We start from the raw sequence: 17670 nt of genomic DNA, 5'->3' as shown, positions 1-17670 counted from the left end.
TTGTTAAGGATTAGGGTCAGGGTTAGGGTCAGGATTAGGGTTAAGTATGGTTTGGTTAAGGGTTAGGGTCAGGGTTAGGGTTAGAGTTAGGGTTAGGGTCAGGGTTAGGGTTAGGGTTAGGGTCAGGGTTAGGGTCAGGGTTAGGGTTAAGTATGGTTTTGTTAAGGGTTAGGGTCAGGGTTAGGGTTAGGGTTAGGGTCAGGGTTAGGGTTAGGGTTAGGGTCAGGGTTAGGGTTAGGGTCAGGGTTAGGGTTAGGGTTAGGGTTAGTTAGGGTTTAGGGTTAGGGTTAAGTATGATTTGGTTAAGGGTTAGGGTCAGGGTTAGGGTTAGGGTTAGGGTCAGGGTTAGGGTTAGGGTTAGGGTTAGTAAAGTCATGGTTTGGGTAGTGTGAGGGGCCACCTAAAAATGTTGGAAAAAAACGCAAACGCGGTAAAAACGCAGCAGTTGTATGCTTTTGTATGCGTTTTTTCTATGCGTTTTTTTGCGGGAAAAACGCGCTGCAAAAAAAAGCAAGTGTGAAACTAGCCTTATGTGACCCCTCTGTGCAGCAATAACTGCATTTAAACGTTTTTGGTAATTGATGATTAGTACTGCACATTGGCTGGAAGAAATTTAGCCTATTCTTCCCTACACAGCACCTTTAACTCTGTTATGTTGGTGGGCTTTGGGGGGCAGCACGGTGGACAACATCTGCAAGGAGTTTGCACGTTCTCCCTGTGTTTGTGTGGGTTTCCTCCGGGTAATCCGGCTTCCTCCCACATTCCAAAGACATACTGATAGGGAATTTAGATTGTGAGCCCCATCGCTGTGGAATATGTTAGTGCTATATAAAAAACTAGCTGAAGAGCCCGGGCATAGTACTAACTGTGGTTAGTTATAGCAAATTATAATTATCCTCCATCCCATAGTCCCGTGCCCATATACCCATTATACATATCCTCCATCCCATAGTCGAGTGCCCATATACCCATCATACATATCCTCCATTCCATAGTCGAGTGCCCATATACCCATCACACATCCTTCATCTCATAGACTATGGGATGGAGGATATGTATGATGGGTATATGGGCACGGGACTATGGGATGGAGGATATGTATGATGGGTATATGGGCATGGGCCCTGGTGTAAACTTTGGAACTGTGCCCCCACCAGTTTATTGGTCTAATATATGGGCCCCAATTGAGTTCTAGATCCTAAACATGTTCAACCCCCCACCATTACAAAAAAGTCTACAGGTAAAATATATAAATCTTATTTAAAAAAACAGCAATAAATGGTAGTCATGAAGATACCAAATAACAAACATCACAGTACTGTTTCTGAACAAGTCTACAATACCAAAACTAATATATCAATAATAAACCACATAAAGGGGATTAATACTGCTATTCAATGACCATATATCATCACTACATAGTGACTGAGTATAACTACTATCCTGTAACTAAACAAACTTCACTTTACCAAGACCAATAATTCCACATACAAGGAACAAATGACCATGACTGAACTACATAGCAACAGAATAATACCACATACAATCAAAAAATACTGCAACCCACATAACTGGACAACATATTACCACCATACTTATCATTATCAAAAACCACAATGCTAAAACTAATATTTCCACTAGTGACACTATGCACAGAAGCTCTGTAGATTGTCTAACATATACGTAAATCCAGACACTCACGAATCCAAATCATATAATTCATATACTCTTTTTGTCTTCACCTGGCACAAACCACTGTGACTTTTTCCAGCCAGGACTTGTCTCTACATCAGAAAGTAACATATACATCTATGACTGATCATTTCTACAGTGCCCTCCACACTTCCCACACTGCACCAGATGAAGAGGAAAAGTGCAAAAAATATTCTATCCTAAAATAATGTCCTCCGTCCTGTAATAATGTCCTCAGCCCTAACCCCATCCTGTATAAATGTCCTCCATTTTGGCCCCTTCCTGTAATATTGTCCTGCGTTCCAGACACTTTCCTGTAATAATGTCCCCCACCCTGGGCCCTGTCCAATATCAATGACCTCCATTCTGGCTCCATCCTGTAATATTGTCCCTCATCCTTGGTACTTTCCTGAAATAATGTTCTCTATCCTGGCTCATTCCTATAATAATGTCCTCCATAATTACTCCATCTTGTAATAATGTCCTCTGTCCTTACCCTCGTCCTGTAATAATATCTTCCATTCTTACTCCCATCTTGCAATAATGTCCTCCGTCCTTATCCCCATCTTGTAATAATGTCCTATCCTGTAATATTGTCTCCCATCTAGCCCCTATCGTGTTATAATGTCCCCTGTCCTGGCCCATTTAATAATGTCCCCCAAATGTATGAAAATGTTCCCCGTTCTGGTCTCTTTCCTGTAATAAGGTTCCCCCTTCTTGGCTTCTTTAATGATGTCCCGAATCCGGATCCATGTACTTAATGATGCCCACCGTCCAGGCACCTTTATTTAATGAAGTCCCCCATCTAAGCCCCTTCATTTAATGATGTGCTCTTTATGGTGCTCCTCTCCAACATATAAAAAAATATATTCTTGTTATATTTCTCATTCATACGTGACACAGTGTCCCCTTCCTGGTCAATCACAGCAAGAAAAGAGGGTTTGTACACTGACGTCAGCCAGAAGTCTGTACAGCCATTTTGTTGCAGGGAGCCAATGGTTCTCTGCACCGTAGTGTGACAAGGTTCCTGAGACAGAGAGCATGTGAAAAAAGTGGGACAGCTGATGCCCACAAATCCAGCAGAGAAAAGCACTGAATGCTAGTGCCCTTTTCCTCACAGGCCAAATAAATTGAAGTTGCATCCTCTGCAACCATGATTGTTACGTACCTGGTCTTAGCCATCCACAAAACAATGCTCCAATAGTCTTCTGGTTTGTGCAGATGATATTTAGTTTCCTGCATATGGGTAAAAATATTCTTTTTGGAGAGCTGTGTCTTTCTCTTTGCAATCATGCCATGCACACCCATTGTTTTTCAGTGTCCTCCTGATAGTGGAATCATAAACATAAACATTACCTATTGTGGGAGAGGTCTTTAGTTACTTAGAGATTACCTTTGGTTCCTCTGTGTCCTACCAGACTATTATACGCCTTCGGCTGGGATCACACTACCGTGTGTGATGCGCGAAACTCACACGAGTCTCTCACATCAATACCCCGCGCTACCATCGGCACTCAGGACTGAAGCTGAGGCTGCGTAGAAATAAATGCAACCGCAGCTCTGGTCCTGAGTGCTGGCGGCAGTGCTGGGTGTTGATGCGAGAGACTCGTACGAGTTTCTCGCATCACACACGGTAGTGTGATCCCGGCCTTAGTCTTGAAGTGATCTTTGTTGGTCAACCATTCCGGGGAGGGAAAAAATGGTTTTGAATTTCTTCCGTTTGTACACAACCTGGCTGACTGTGGATTAGGTAGTTAAAACTTTTCAGAGATGGTTTTGTGACCTTTTCCAACCTGATGAGCATTGACCTCTCTTCTTCTGAGGCCCACAAGAAATTCTCTTATTCGTGCTGTGATATACACAAACACATGTTGTGAAAATCAGACTTTCCTAGATCCCTGTAGTTTAAATAAAAAAAAGTCGCCCACTCAAATCTTATTGTCATTGCTGTGATTGAAAACACCAGACTCTAAATTAACCTTCAAACTATCTGCTAATCCTAAAGATTCCCATACTTTTTCCATTAATACTGTAGACATGGGTTATAGATCATTTTATTCCTTTAACCCCTTAATGACAAAGCCAATTTTAGCTTTAGTGACCTAGCCCTATTTTATAAATCTGACCAATGTCATTTTATGTGGTGCTAACTCTCAAATGCTTCTATATTTCCCCGTGATTCTGATGAGATAGATTTCTTTTTGCGACTCATACTTTATGTTAACGGTAAATTTAAGTCTATAAGTTTTTAGTTTTGGGGGGAAAATACCTGATATTTGATGAAAATTTTGAAAAATTAGTTATTTTCAAACTTTGAATGTTTATATCTTTAAACCATAGAGTCGCACCACACAAAATAGTTAATAAATAACATATCCCATATGTCTACCTTATTTCAGCATCATTTTTCAACCATCCTTATATTTTCATTACGATGTTAGACGGATTAACATTTTGTAGCAATTTTTGATTTTTTTGCAAGGAGCTTTACAAGTCCTATTCCATGAGTTTAATTTATTTATTTTTTTTTTTAATTCTGTGGAAGCATGGTTGAAAAGCAATGTCTGACTTTCATTTGTTCATTTTCATAAATTTTTTATTTATTATTACTTTTGTCAGATTCACGTTACTTCTGTGACCATTGTGGGTTTTTCTGTCATTAAACAAGGGGTACCAACAATTTTGACCACGTGTGTATCTAGTTATTTTTTATGTTTTCTCCTATCGCACACTAAAATGCTTTAGGGTGGCACGGTGGCTCAGTGGTTAGCGCTGGGTCCTGGGTTCAAATCCCACCAAGGACAACATCTGCAAGGAGTTTGTATGTTCTCCCCGTGTTTGCGTGGGTTTCCTCCGGGCACTCCGGTTTCCTCCCACATTCTAAAGACATACTAATAGGGAACTTAGATTGTGAGCCCCATCGGGGACAGTGATGGTGATGTGTGCAAACTGTAAAGCGCTGCGGAATATGTTAGCGCTATATAAAAATAAAGATTATTATTATTATTTTTTTTATTCGTCTTTTTGTCGCCATATTCTGAGAGCTGTGACTTTTATTTTTTAGCAAACAGAGCTGTATGAGGGTTTATTTTTTTACACAATGAGTTGAAGACTTATTGGGTACCATTTTGCGGTATATAAAATTTATTGATCTCTTTTTATTCACGTTTTTCAGACGCAGAATGAACAAAAACCAGCAATTCAGTTGTCTTTATTTTTTATTTTTGGCGTGGTTTACTGTGCTATAAAAATTATAAGACTTATTTATTCTTCGGGTCACTACAATTATAGCGATACCAGATTTATATATTTTTTTATTTATGTATGTATATATATATATAGTGTACGATATATAATGTACATATAATATACAGTAAGTACGGTATATTTATACTTTTTTACATATGAGTATTTGATCACTATTAAATTTTTTGTTTGTCAGTATGATGAAGAAGCTACATTTTTTTGCCTTTTTTATAGTGTTTACCATATAGAATAAATAACATGACAGTTTTAAAGCTTGGGTCGTTCCAGACACAACAATACCAATTATGTGCATTTTTTTTTATTTTTGTTCTAGCCTAAATCAAGAATCTTTACTTTTTTACTTACCTTATCCTTTTTGCACACATTTTTACTCCTTCCCTTCCAAGACTGCAATCTATTTTACCAGCCAGGTACCTTTGAGAAAATTGGCGCCTTTTTTTTTTTTTTTATAAGCTTTAGATTTTTTTTTCACCGCTTAAAAAAAAGAACCTATATATTTGGTATCTGCGTACTTTTAAGGAACCTAGAGAATCATAATAGCAAGTCAGTTTTAGCATTTATTTACCGTAACATGGTTAAAAAAATGTAGAATTGCACTTTTTTTTGCAATTTCACCTCACCGGGAATTTTTTTTCCTGTTTTTCAGTAGACTATATGGTAAAATCAATGGCGTTGTTCAAAAGTACAACTCATCCCACAAAAAAACAAGCCCTCACACAGCCATATAGACAGAAAAGTTATGGCTCTGGGTAGAAGGGGAGAAAAAAACAAAAACGCAAAAAATGGAAAATCCCAAGGTCATCGAGGAGTTAAGATGTTTATCACATCCCTAGATTAATTACTTTCAGGGTACAGTTTCCAAAATGGTGTCACTTGTGAGTTTCTGCTGTTTTGACACCTTAGGGGCTCTGCAAATGTGACTTGTCACCCTCAATCTATTACAGCCAAATATGTGCTCCTAAAGTCAGACAGCCTTTTTTTCCCTTTTCAGTCACTGCTATAAGCCAAAACAGTGGTTTCTTGACTACAAAGAGAAAATGCACAACAAATTTTAGGGCATATTCTTTCCTATTATCCTTGTGAAAATGAAACCCGTAAAGCCAAATCAACACTCTAGTGGAAAAAGTGTAATTTTTAATTCAATTTCCATATATGTTCGTGTAACAATGCTACTCACTCGGGGGGGGGGGGGCGATATGAGGTATTACAGTAACTGTTTCTATTTAAAAGTCAGGTTTGTTTATTGCAGACCTCATAAACCACATCTCAGGAAATCTCCAATACAGCCTTTGTCTAGTACAAAGTGAAACATAAAGTAAAAAGTCCATACTATAGTGCTGATCTGCCACTTAACAGAGTCCAGCTTCAGAGTTTTTTATCAAAGCCACACAATCCAGAAGTTCTGCAACCAACACACAAACTGACTTCTGTGAGACAAACAGGCCTGATTTTATACAGTGAACCACACCCCGAGATGTGGATATGGTGGGCAGATGTTCATAATCAACCTGTCATGGCCGACTAAACCCATTTAGTTCTATATGTACTAAAGCATTACTCCAGGTTTACCTCTCATCCACTATGTGTCTAACAGCCTCCTCAGGAACCCTACAAATGGGACATGGTGCTTGCAAATTATTCAAGGCAAATTTTTTCTCTAGAAGTCAAATAGTGCTCCTTCTACTCCAAACACTGTTGTGTGCCCAGATTGTAGTTTCATTTTCATTTCATACATAGGGTTTTAATGTGCTCACAACAAATTTTGGGGTCTATTTTCTCCTCTTACCCTTGTGGAAATGAAAAATCTGGGGCTAAAGCAAAATTTTAGTAGAAAAAATATATATATATTTTCATTCCACTTTGCAAAATATCTTGTGAGGCACCCGAAGGGTTAGCAAACTTTCTTAATGTGGTTTTGAATACTTTAAAAGGTGTAATTTTCTTTTAAAAGGGGCTTGTTTATGGGTTTTGTTACATATAGGTCCTTCAAAGGCACCTCAAAGTGAAGTGGTCAAAAAAAAACTTTTCTGAACTTTATTGAAAAATTGCTAATGTACTTTTAAGCCTTCTAATATTTTTTCTAAAAAAAAATATGGTTAAAAATTATGCCGCTATAAACTAGATATATAGTAAAGGTTGTTTACTAACTTTTTTGTGCGTTATGACTATTCTAAGGGCATAAAAATGTAAAGTTCAAAACTTGCTAATTTTTCTAAATTTTTGGCAAATTTCAGATCTTTTCATAAATAAATGTAAATGAAATCAACTTAAATTGACAATTATCATCAAGTACAATGTGTAATAAAAACACAATCTCACAGAGATATGTTGAAGCATTCCTTAATTATTATCACATCAATCAGATTTGAAAAACTGGGGCATGACCCCAAAAATAGGCAAGACCAGACTGAAGGAAGCCTAATGTTGCATCAAGAGCATCTGTAAGTGGAAGTTTAACTTGACCAGTTTGCCAAGTGATGTTGAAAAGAGGAAAATTGACATTAAAATAGCGCTTATATAGACATGCAACAGAATCTGGTTATCTTCTAGCTTATATTGATCTTTGTAATATCTCTTTGAGGTTATTGAGAAGAAAACAAGCTTGTGGGATTGGTACACTACGCAAGCTTTGAACTTTGCTGTGCTCACCACTACATAGATTATCGCACTTGGCCTTGTTTTATTGCTTTGATAAACTGCTTGAATTCAGATACTCCTTCAGTTTACTGTAAAAGAACGCTCAGTGCCATGTGTTAGGTCATAAACTTCAGACAGTCTGTCCAGATAACACTCCGAAACTGTGAATAGACCCAATAGTGCATTGCAAGGTCACAATGCACTATATTAGCAAGATTAGGAAACAAAACCTGGCAGAACAACAGAAAAAAAACATGGCGTTATCTTGCTCTGTTTTCACTGCTCTGTTTGAAAAGGAGGCTTACATATTTGAGAACCATGTCTTGGAAATTATTCTCTTATGGATTCATTTATGGATCCATGTATGCAGCTTGGAAATAAGGCAGGGTCGTAATATATAATATTGTGCCGTGATTTTAGATGGTGTTTTACCAAAGGTGTACAACATTTTAGTCTTTATCTGAATGCAGGCATATTTTATCAAACATATTTTGGTCATAATTCCCAGCCCCCATGCTGTAGCTCATCAATGGATCTAAATCGGCATCAGTAGAAGTGTGCTCACTGAAGCTTAATCTGAATGCTAATATGTGCCCCTAAGGCTTCTATGGGGTTGCAAAAACTGGCTGTAATAATTCGTCGGAGCGCTGTATGGCCATGAGAGCCGTATTTACGGCCGTGAAAAAATATCAAGCCTGCTTGATATTTTTCACGGCTTATGGACACTGCCCCCATTGAAATCAATGGGAACGTAAAAACAACGGAAGCTTGCCCAGTGTGTTGATTTTGCGGTAGACCGTTTTTTTCCCCTACTTTTCAAAACCTATTCCAAACCAGAAAAATGTCAAAAAAGGCCCACAAAAAACACAAGTGTAAAAGAAGACAAGCGTAAAATATCTGTTGTATAATTAATTGCATGTATTTTAAACTAAAAATCTGTTTTGCATTTGGGTTTCATTTAATGCCGTAAAGTTGTCTATTGTGAATGTCCCCTAAGTCTATAAGGATTCATTCTGATTTTCAAGTAGAAAAGCAGCAGTGAGGCCTATGCATTAGCGAGTAGTGGGCTTTGCAGTAAAATTAATTACTCACAACAACAAAAGGTAAAAAATTAAATTGTGGATACTGCAATGTAGATGTTTCAATCCACTTACTAATCTGAAAGAGGCTGTTTGAGATCTGTGAAATGCCAAACACAGGCAGCAGGAATGCTAGAACTATGAAATAATAGTTAACGCCTTCACCCTCCAGCCTGTTTTCAGCTTTCTGACCAGGCCAATGTTTTCAATTCTGACCAGTGTCACTTTATGAGGTATAAACTCTGGAACGCTTTAACAGATCCCACTGATTCAGAGTTTGTTTTTTTGCAATATGTTGTACTTCATTTTAGTAGTAAGTTTTGGTCAATACAATTTGCATTTATTTATGAAAATATGGAAAACTTGAAAAAAATGTGAAAATTTTGCCATTTTCACACCTTGAATTTTCATGCCCTTAAACCAGAGAGACACAGTTGTTTGCCTCCTTACGGATTTCCTATTACTTTGCATGTTTGTCACACTTAAAAGTTATACAAAGTGTGCATTTTTTAAATGAAGGTCTTTATTATTTAGGCTATGTGCACACGTTGGGGAATTTCCGTGCATTTCCTGCGATAAACTAGCATTTTGCAAGCATAATTAGCTTGCAGAATGCTAGCGTTTTCCAAGCGATCTGTAGCATCGCTTGGAAAACTGATTGACAGGTTGGTCACACTCGTCAAACATGGTGTTTGACAAGTGTGACCAAATGTTTACTATTGAGGCTGCCTATGCAGCATCAGTAGTAAAAAGATATAAAGTTAAAAATAAAAAATCTTGATTTTCTCACCTCCCGGCGTCCCTGCAGCGTTCCCAGGCATCAGCGATGCTCCCGGCATCTTCCGGTCCCAGTGATGCCTTGCGACAATGACCTTTGATGACGTAGTGGTCCTACGTCATCTCGGGTCATTGTCACAAGGCATCACTGGGACCGGAAGATGCCGGGAGCATCGCTGAGGCCTGGGGACGCTGCGGTGGACGCCGGAAGATGAGAATATCACCATTTTTTATTTTAATTCTTTTTTTTTTACAGGGATATGGTACACAGAGCTTGGAAGAGTACCATCTGCACATTTTCCACATACTTTGTGCATGGTGGGCATAGCCACATGCAGAAAGTAAGCGGATCAATGCATGCGATTCTGCACAATGAGCCTGCTGCGTATTTTTCCACGATGCGATTTTGCTGTGGAAAAATATGCAGCATTAGCACAGCATGTGCAGAATGCCATTGAATTCAATGGGTTGCTTATTTTATGCGTTTTTGCCGGCAAAAAAGTGTGGCAAAAACACATAGAATCCGCGTGAATTCCAGACGTGTGCACACAGCCTGAGGGATTAAGAAATCTAAAGTACAGGGCACTGTGTGAAAAATTGATTGTCCCCTCCCCCCCCACAAAAAAACCCAAATAAATTAACTGTGGTTATCACATCTTTGGGAAGCTGAGTTCAAATTCTCTAGCCATACAAAGGCTTGATTACTACCACACCTGTTCTCAATCAAGAAATCACTTAAATAGGAAGTGTCTGACAAAGTGAAGTAGACCAAAATATCCTCAAAAGCTAGACATCATGCTGCTATCTAAAGAAATTCTTGAACAAATCAGAAACAAAGTTATTGAGACCTACGGAAGGAACACCATTCAAAATTGGCCATGTCACATTTGCAGAGCCCACTATGAGCCTAAACAGTGGAAAACCTCCACAAGTGACGCTATTTTGGAAACTACACCCCTCAATGAACTTATCTAAAGGTATAGTGAGTGCCTTGAACTCACAGGTGCTTCACAGAATTTTATAACGTTGAACAGTGAAAATAAAAAAATCATATTTTTCCCCCGCAAAAATATTTCTTTAGACCCCAATTTTTCCATTTCACAGGGGTAAAAGGAGAAAATAGACCAGAAATTCTGCTGAGTATGCTGATATGCAATACTTGATGGAAAACGATTGTTTGGGCACATGGCAGTGCTCAGAAGGGAAGGAACACCAATTGAATTCTGGAGCCTAATTTTGGCTGGATTAGATTGCGGATGCCATCTCACATTTGAAGAGCCCCTAACATGCCAAAACAAGAGAAATCCCCACAAATAACCTCATTTTGGAAACTAAACATCTTAAGGAATTCATCTAGGGGTGTAGTGAGCATTTTTAACCCTTAGGTGATTCACAGAATTGTATAACATTGGGCTGAGTCAATGGAAAATACCAATTTTTTCACTAAAATGTTGCTTTTGACCCAAGTGTTTATATTTCAAAAGCGATAATCGAAAAATTAACTGTGCAATTTGTTATGTTATTTTTCCTGAGTACACCAACACCCCATATGTGATAGAAAATTACTACAGTGCAAAGCTCAGAATGGAAGAAGCGCCATATTTGAGTTCAGATTTTGCTGGAATAGTTTGAGGATGCGATTTCACATTGGCAGAGCCCCTTAGTTGCCAAAACTGCAGAACCCCTCAATAAGTGACCCATTTCACAAACTATACTTTCTCAATAAATTCATCTATAGGTGCAGTGACCATGTTGACATCACATGTGCCTCACAGATGTTTATACCATTGGACGGTGAAAAAAGAATAATTAATTTTTTACAACTAAAATGCTGTTTTAGCTCCAAGTTTATAATTTTTATAAAGGTTAATAGGAAAAATTGTCCTCTTAGTTTCTTGTGCAATTTCTCCTGAGTGTGCCAAAACCCTACATGTAATCGAAAGCTACGTTTCAGGCATAGTGGAAAGCTCAGAAGGGAAGGAGTGCCATATAGTTTTGCAGATTTTACTGTTATGGTTTGCTAGTGCCTTAGCCCACTGAAAGAGCCCCTGTGGTGCCAGAAACAGCAGAATCCCCCCATAAGTGACCCCATTTTACAAACTACAGCTCCCAATGAATACATCTAAGGGTGCAGTGATCATATTGACACCATGGCTGTGTCACAGAATTGTTTACCATTGGGCAGTGAAGAAAAAATAACTTTTACCACAAAAATGTTGTTTTAGAATCAGATTTTAGATTTCTGACCTTGGGAAATGGGTAAAAATGGCACTAAAATGTGTCACACAATTTCTCCTGAATGTGGCAATACTCCATATGCAGCTGTACAATACTACTTACCCATTTCGTGGTAGGGAAGGAGCGCTATTTGACTCTCGGTGAACAAAATATCGTAGAATAGTTTGTAGACTCCATATGCAGAGTCCCTAAATGACGGAAGAGCAGAATCCTCTGTAAAATGACTCCATTTTGGAAATCACACCCCTCTGAGAATTTATTTACAGGTTTAGTTACAATTGTGACTCCATTACAGTGGAGCAGGGACTTCACTCCTAATGTCACTGTTTAAATTGTCTTAACTTGTATTGAATTTATTGTCTGTACATGTCCCCACTTAATTGTAAAGTGCTGTGGAATATGTTGGCGCTATATAAATAAAAAATATTATTATTATATCAGTCATTGTAGTGCCCATACATTGTAATGCCCATACATTGTAGTGCCCATTGTGCACAGCTGGATACATGGACCCCGTAAATTACAGAAATGGCAAAAATGTGGATGCTAAATGTGGTTTAGGCACACTGTGAGTCTCAGAATAAATTGGGGCATTTGAATTTGGGAGTGCAGAATTCACTGGATTTCTTTTGGGTGCTGATGAGTCGTAGCACTTTTCAGATATTTAGTGCTACCAAAAACACGGAAGCCCCCTATATTTCCATTGACAGATGATGAACCTGCTTTTTTGAGGATTGACTTGAAGCTTTTATTGCCAATATTTTACATGACATTTTGGATCACATTTATCCTGCGCTTTACATGGAACACTTTCATCGGTGTTTCAACATAAATCTCAGAATTATGTGATTCAGGTGAAACAACTGAGGGATCCATTCACTATAATGAGACAGCAGAGTTACTCTGGATGCTGTCTGGCTGTATGTTTTCAGAGGTGCACTGTGGCCAACTGCACTTTTGTGCACACTTAAAAAGATGGACACTGCTGAATCAAAGGCCAGACGGTCCCCAATGTGCCTCCATCTGCCTTATTATAGGGAATCTTCTGCTGGGGGTTCCATTTGAATCACATATTTCAGAGATTTATTTGGAAATTCCAGTGTAAATGCTCAGTGTAGAGAACAAAATAAATATGCGCTGAGTCTTACTGCAATCTTTGGGAGGCAGAATGAGCAAAACAGCTGCAGGTGAATGTGGAGACACAGGAGTCAGCGGGTGCGCTAGTCCGCTGGCTCAGGAATAATCCCACTAGCAAAATACCCAAGATGGTGCAAAATTACAGAGTCTCACCCTTTCGCTGACTCACTGGGATAAGAGCAGCTGTGATTTCAGAGCTTCCAGGGTTGACTACCCCCACTTGTGGCACACACAGAGAGAAGGTGACGACAATTTTAGGAAGATGACAGTTCATTGAGCTACAAGGGCGGGTGACTGGAGAGTCACAACCTGGCTTCTCCAAACATCTCCATGGATCCAGCTGACCGGTGGGTTCCAATCCTGGCTTTCCCAAACTTAACCATGGGAATCAGGTGACCGGTGGGTCTAAATCCTGACTACCCCAAACGTGTCCATGGGTTCAGTAATTGTCAGTGGAGCAGATCTGTATTCTTTCAGCCTGAGCCATGGTCCCCTAACCAAGTATTCTGTAAAATGCCAAATCTGTGTCCCTGGAGCCATGATCTGGCAGCTATCCTGTAGATTCTTTCTGGCTGTGGTTTTGCAAAGAGTCTCTGATTCTTTGGATCTCTTGGATAGTCTGTTGCAGAGACATATCCCACTTATATAGTTCACAACTGTTGTTCTTCAATCCATCATCCAGAGGTCAAGAGGAAGGTGTGATGAAATCAACTAGCGTTGTTTGTACTTCTCTGTTCTAATGGTAAACAAGCTATCTGGCACAGACAATGTGTAATCATCAACATATTAACAAACATCTATTTTTCTATTACCCTGCGCCTCTGTTATCCAGGATAACAACATAATATGTTACAACAAACGTCAACTTAAAAGTCAATATTACAGACTTATACAAACAAAAGTCTGTGTTTTCTTGACCAACCAAAAAACAAAAAAATAAATTCAAAAGTCAACATGTAGATAATAGTTTATGCCTCCTGGCTTAATGAAAATAGACATCTGGATAATTAAGATTAAATCAAGTCACAGTGAAGAATTGCCATTTATTTTTTACAACATTCACATACAGTATAAGTGATTAGACGACGTGCAATTACAGCGATACCAGATGTATATCAGTTTTTTTATGTTTGGCTGCTATCACACTCTAAAAATTGCTTTTTTTTACAAAACAATTTTTTGCATTGCCATATTTTGCTAGCTATAATTTTTCTATATTTCTGCCAACAGAGTCAGGTGAAGATTTGATTTTTGTGGGACAAGTTTACATTTTTATTGGTACCATTTTCTGGCACACAACATTTTTTGATCTCTCTCTTTCTCTCTCATTCTCTCTCTCTCACCCCCTTTCCCTCCTCCCTATCCCTCCCTATTTGCTTCAGTGCTAGTGTACTGCTTACATTGACTGCAGAAGTCACAGTCCTTATACTATAGATGAAATCTGAAAGAAATCACTGGCCTCGGCAATATACAGCCGAGGTTCACAGATGATTGGCTGCAGACATCAAATGGAGTATAGGCTGTGTCACAGATCGCAGCCAGGGCAGTCGTTCTGCTGCCCCCTATCATCAGGACAATTACACAATTGACCGACAATTAACGGAGGAAGGCGCAGGCTGTTTTCACTCAGGCCGGTTATTACAGAACTAACAGTGAATGTATGGTACATATACTTCCACATAGAATATATGCATATATCCCTTGATATGGTCACTGTCATCTCTGCAATAACAAAATAACTACTTGCTGCCACCACCAATCGTTCGTAGGCCAATTGGACACCTGACAGGTACCATATGGCTTCGGGGGTGCGGTTGACAGAACAAAAGGAACACAACTATTCAATTTTATATTTAATCCAGAAAGATAGGCAGTGTTTATAAAAAAAAATACAAAAGACTTTACAAAGGGGACAAAACAATACAGGATATGCAATTACCTAAAATAGAAGGATAAAGAAAAGAAGCTTACTAAACCTGACGACGCTGCAATGGCATCATATTTATGGAGGAAGGTACCCCAGAAAGAAAACAGACAGAACCGCAGTTAGCCAGACCTTTTGGACAAGGTTCAAAATTTGGCATTTGCATTTTATTAGCTCCTAAGTTACACACACACACCTCCCCTTGATGATTCCTAACAGGGCTGGTCTTGGGATGTGGCTTCAGTTTCAGAAAATTATGAGATTCCCTACATTCACAATATATATTTTTGCTCCTGAGAGTTGCAAGCGCTAAACATTGCCATCATATTTTTTATCATGATTTTAACTTTACATATAGACCAAAGATGACAGCTGTAGCCTCGTCTATTAAGCTATTAGAGATGGCAGATCTATTAGATCAACACAGTTCATACAAACCTTCCTTCTTAATTTCCAGTAAGCAGACAAACACCCAGGGGATTTTTATGTTTCTTCTAAGTCTTATCTAAGTCGTAAATCTGGTTCTCTACATCCCTGATGCAGGGCCTCACATCTATTAGCCATTAAGAGTTTCCTTAATTACATGATTCCAAAGGAGGGCATCAGCTTCATAGATACAACTTGTGGAGCGCAAGCTCTTTCTCTTTCTGGAGTTGACTTATGGATTTTAATATTTTCTATGACAGACTGAAACAGTAACTATTATTTCATTGTTTCAGCATTACTGCTGCTTATGTACAGGATTTTACATATCTTGGGCAACCCCTATAACTATTTATGTGATATTCACAGTAAAATATGACATATATTGTTTCTAGATGTACATGTTGCTTTTGACACTCCTATCTGCTGGAAAAATGGGGCTCCCTTGACTCCTATTTGCCAGTCCAAAGCAGTTGTCACTTGCATCAGATTCAACAGAGAGAATGTATTTATGACTAATATTCACCATTAAAATCTATGGATTTACATAAAGTGACAAGCATTAGTTTGGTTTTTTGCAAATCCCAAAAACTTAAAGAGACCAACCCTCCTAAGCCGTCTATATGGACATGTAGTTCACAGGATGATGACTAAAATTATACCTTTATATCTATGATTCGATGCTTTGTTCCAGAGAAATCCACCTTTTTCTTATATGTAAATGAGCTGTTAAGATCTATGTGCAGAATACGGATCTGAATGAGAATTTGCTTCCAGAGATTATTTTAAATAAAAGGAGGCATTAACAGTATGAGACATGTAATGACTGACAGTCTGCTCTCTTTTTGTTTAAAATAAGCCCTGGGGCAGATTCTCATGCAGGTCAGTTTCCAGCCCATAGTCCTGAACAGCTCATTTACATATTAAGAAAAATGCAGATTTCTCCTGAATAAAACATCTAATTGCAGATATTACGGTATCATTTATTAAACTTCTTGTGATGTACATTTCCATATGGATGGCTTAAGAGAGCTGATCCTACTGAGCGATTCTCTTTGAGTAGAGAGGTCAATGCTCACAGAAGACCACCTCTCCGGTAAAGTCAAAGCAAAAAGTGTCCACTTTGCATCAGCAAATAGCTGTCAATCATGCATGAATTTTGCAAGGATAACATTACATTATATGTATAATTTCCCCCAGTTTCTCATTTTTTTACTATTGTCTTTTCAGGAAGTGATGCACGCTCTGAGGCAGACCTGGCACACCACTTGCTTTGTCTGTGCTGCCTGCAGAAAGCCATTTGGTAATAGCCTCTTCCATATGGAGGATGGAGAGCCATATTGTGAGAAAGGTAAATTATCATGAGCACAACTAATCTTTTTGATTCCAAAGCTTTACAATCTTTCAACAATTAAGTAGGACTGGGATGAGGAAAAAGCAGAATAAAAGGTTAAACATGGCACCAAAAATGTAAAACTAGTAAAATTCAATGAGCCCACACAAAACATCAATTTTAGCTTTGACAAAAAAAAGAGAGTGTGTATTCTCCATTATTCAATATAAACTTTATTTTATCCATTTTATTTTTGCTTTGCCTCATCATATTCCAAAATGTTTCTAACATTGTATAGTTCTACTACCAAATTTGATATTTAATGTACTAAAGGTAGTAAATATATTAGGGTATTGCATATAGTCTGATCTATTGCTTGCACTTTTATGAGTTTTACCATTTACCAATAAACTGGAATGCAAAATAGTGACACAAAAAAGAAGCAGTAAGCCATAATGGAATGAAATAAAGAGTTACGGAAAGTGTGTGCTATTTATCAACAACATTGTTAAAGGCAGTAACTTATAGTTTATGCTTATAAGCTTCAGTAACAATAATGCATTCAGCTTTTAGTGTCTGGAGCAAAACAATTTCTCATAGGATGTGCAGGAAAGGGCATTGCTATTTTTATTAAAGGAAGCCCATTCCATTTATTATGGTGGCCAAGGAAATTACAGGGACTCTGTCAGTATAGAATGACTGTTCAAACTAAGTTACACAACTCGGTGCTTCACGATGGATCCAATCATTGAAATACGTCTTCCCACCTGCTTATTTTCCATCTACAGTCATATGTTAAAGTTTGGGCACCCCTATTAATGATAACCTTTTTTCTTTATAACAATTTTGGTTTTTGCAACAGCTATTTCAGTTTCATATATCTAATAACTGATGGACTCAGTTATATTTCTGGATTCAAATGAGGTTTATTGTACTAACAGAAAATGTGCAATCTGCATTTAAACAAAATTTGACCGGTGCAAAAGTATGGGCACCCTTATCATTTTCTTGATTTGAACACTCCTAACTACTTTTTACTGACTTCTTGAAGCACTAAATTGGTTTTGTAACCTCACTGAGCTTTGAACTTCATAGCCAGGTGTATCAAATCATGAGAAAAGGTATTTAAGGTGGCCACTTGCAAGTAGTTCTCCTATTTGATT

The 17670-nt window shown here is 38.3% G+C and overlaps 1 protein-coding gene across 1 annotated transcript in view; it reads left to right on the top strand.

Moving 5' to 3' along the window:
- Nucleotides 1-17670, top strand: part of LDB3 (LIM domain binding 3) — a 263258-nt gene that overhangs the window by 227426 nt on the left and 18162 nt on the right. The window contains exon 13 of the mRNA XM_073574869.1: nucleotides 16405-16525. Coding sequence (XP_073430970.1) covers nucleotides 16405-16525 — 121 coding nt within the window. The remainder of the gene's footprint in view (nucleotides 1-16404; nucleotides 16526-17670) is intronic.

This window comes from Dendrobates tinctorius, unplaced genomic scaffold (genome assembly GCF_039654945.1).
Source record: "Dendrobates tinctorius isolate UK_male_01 unplaced genomic scaffold, ASM3965494v1 ptg000040l, whole genome shotgun sequence".
NCBI classification, from domain to species: Eukaryota; Metazoa; Chordata; class Amphibia; order Anura; family Dendrobatidae; genus Dendrobates; species Dendrobates tinctorius.
Note: the sequence above shows the minus strand (reverse complement) of the source record. Positions and strands in the feature narration are given on the sequence as shown.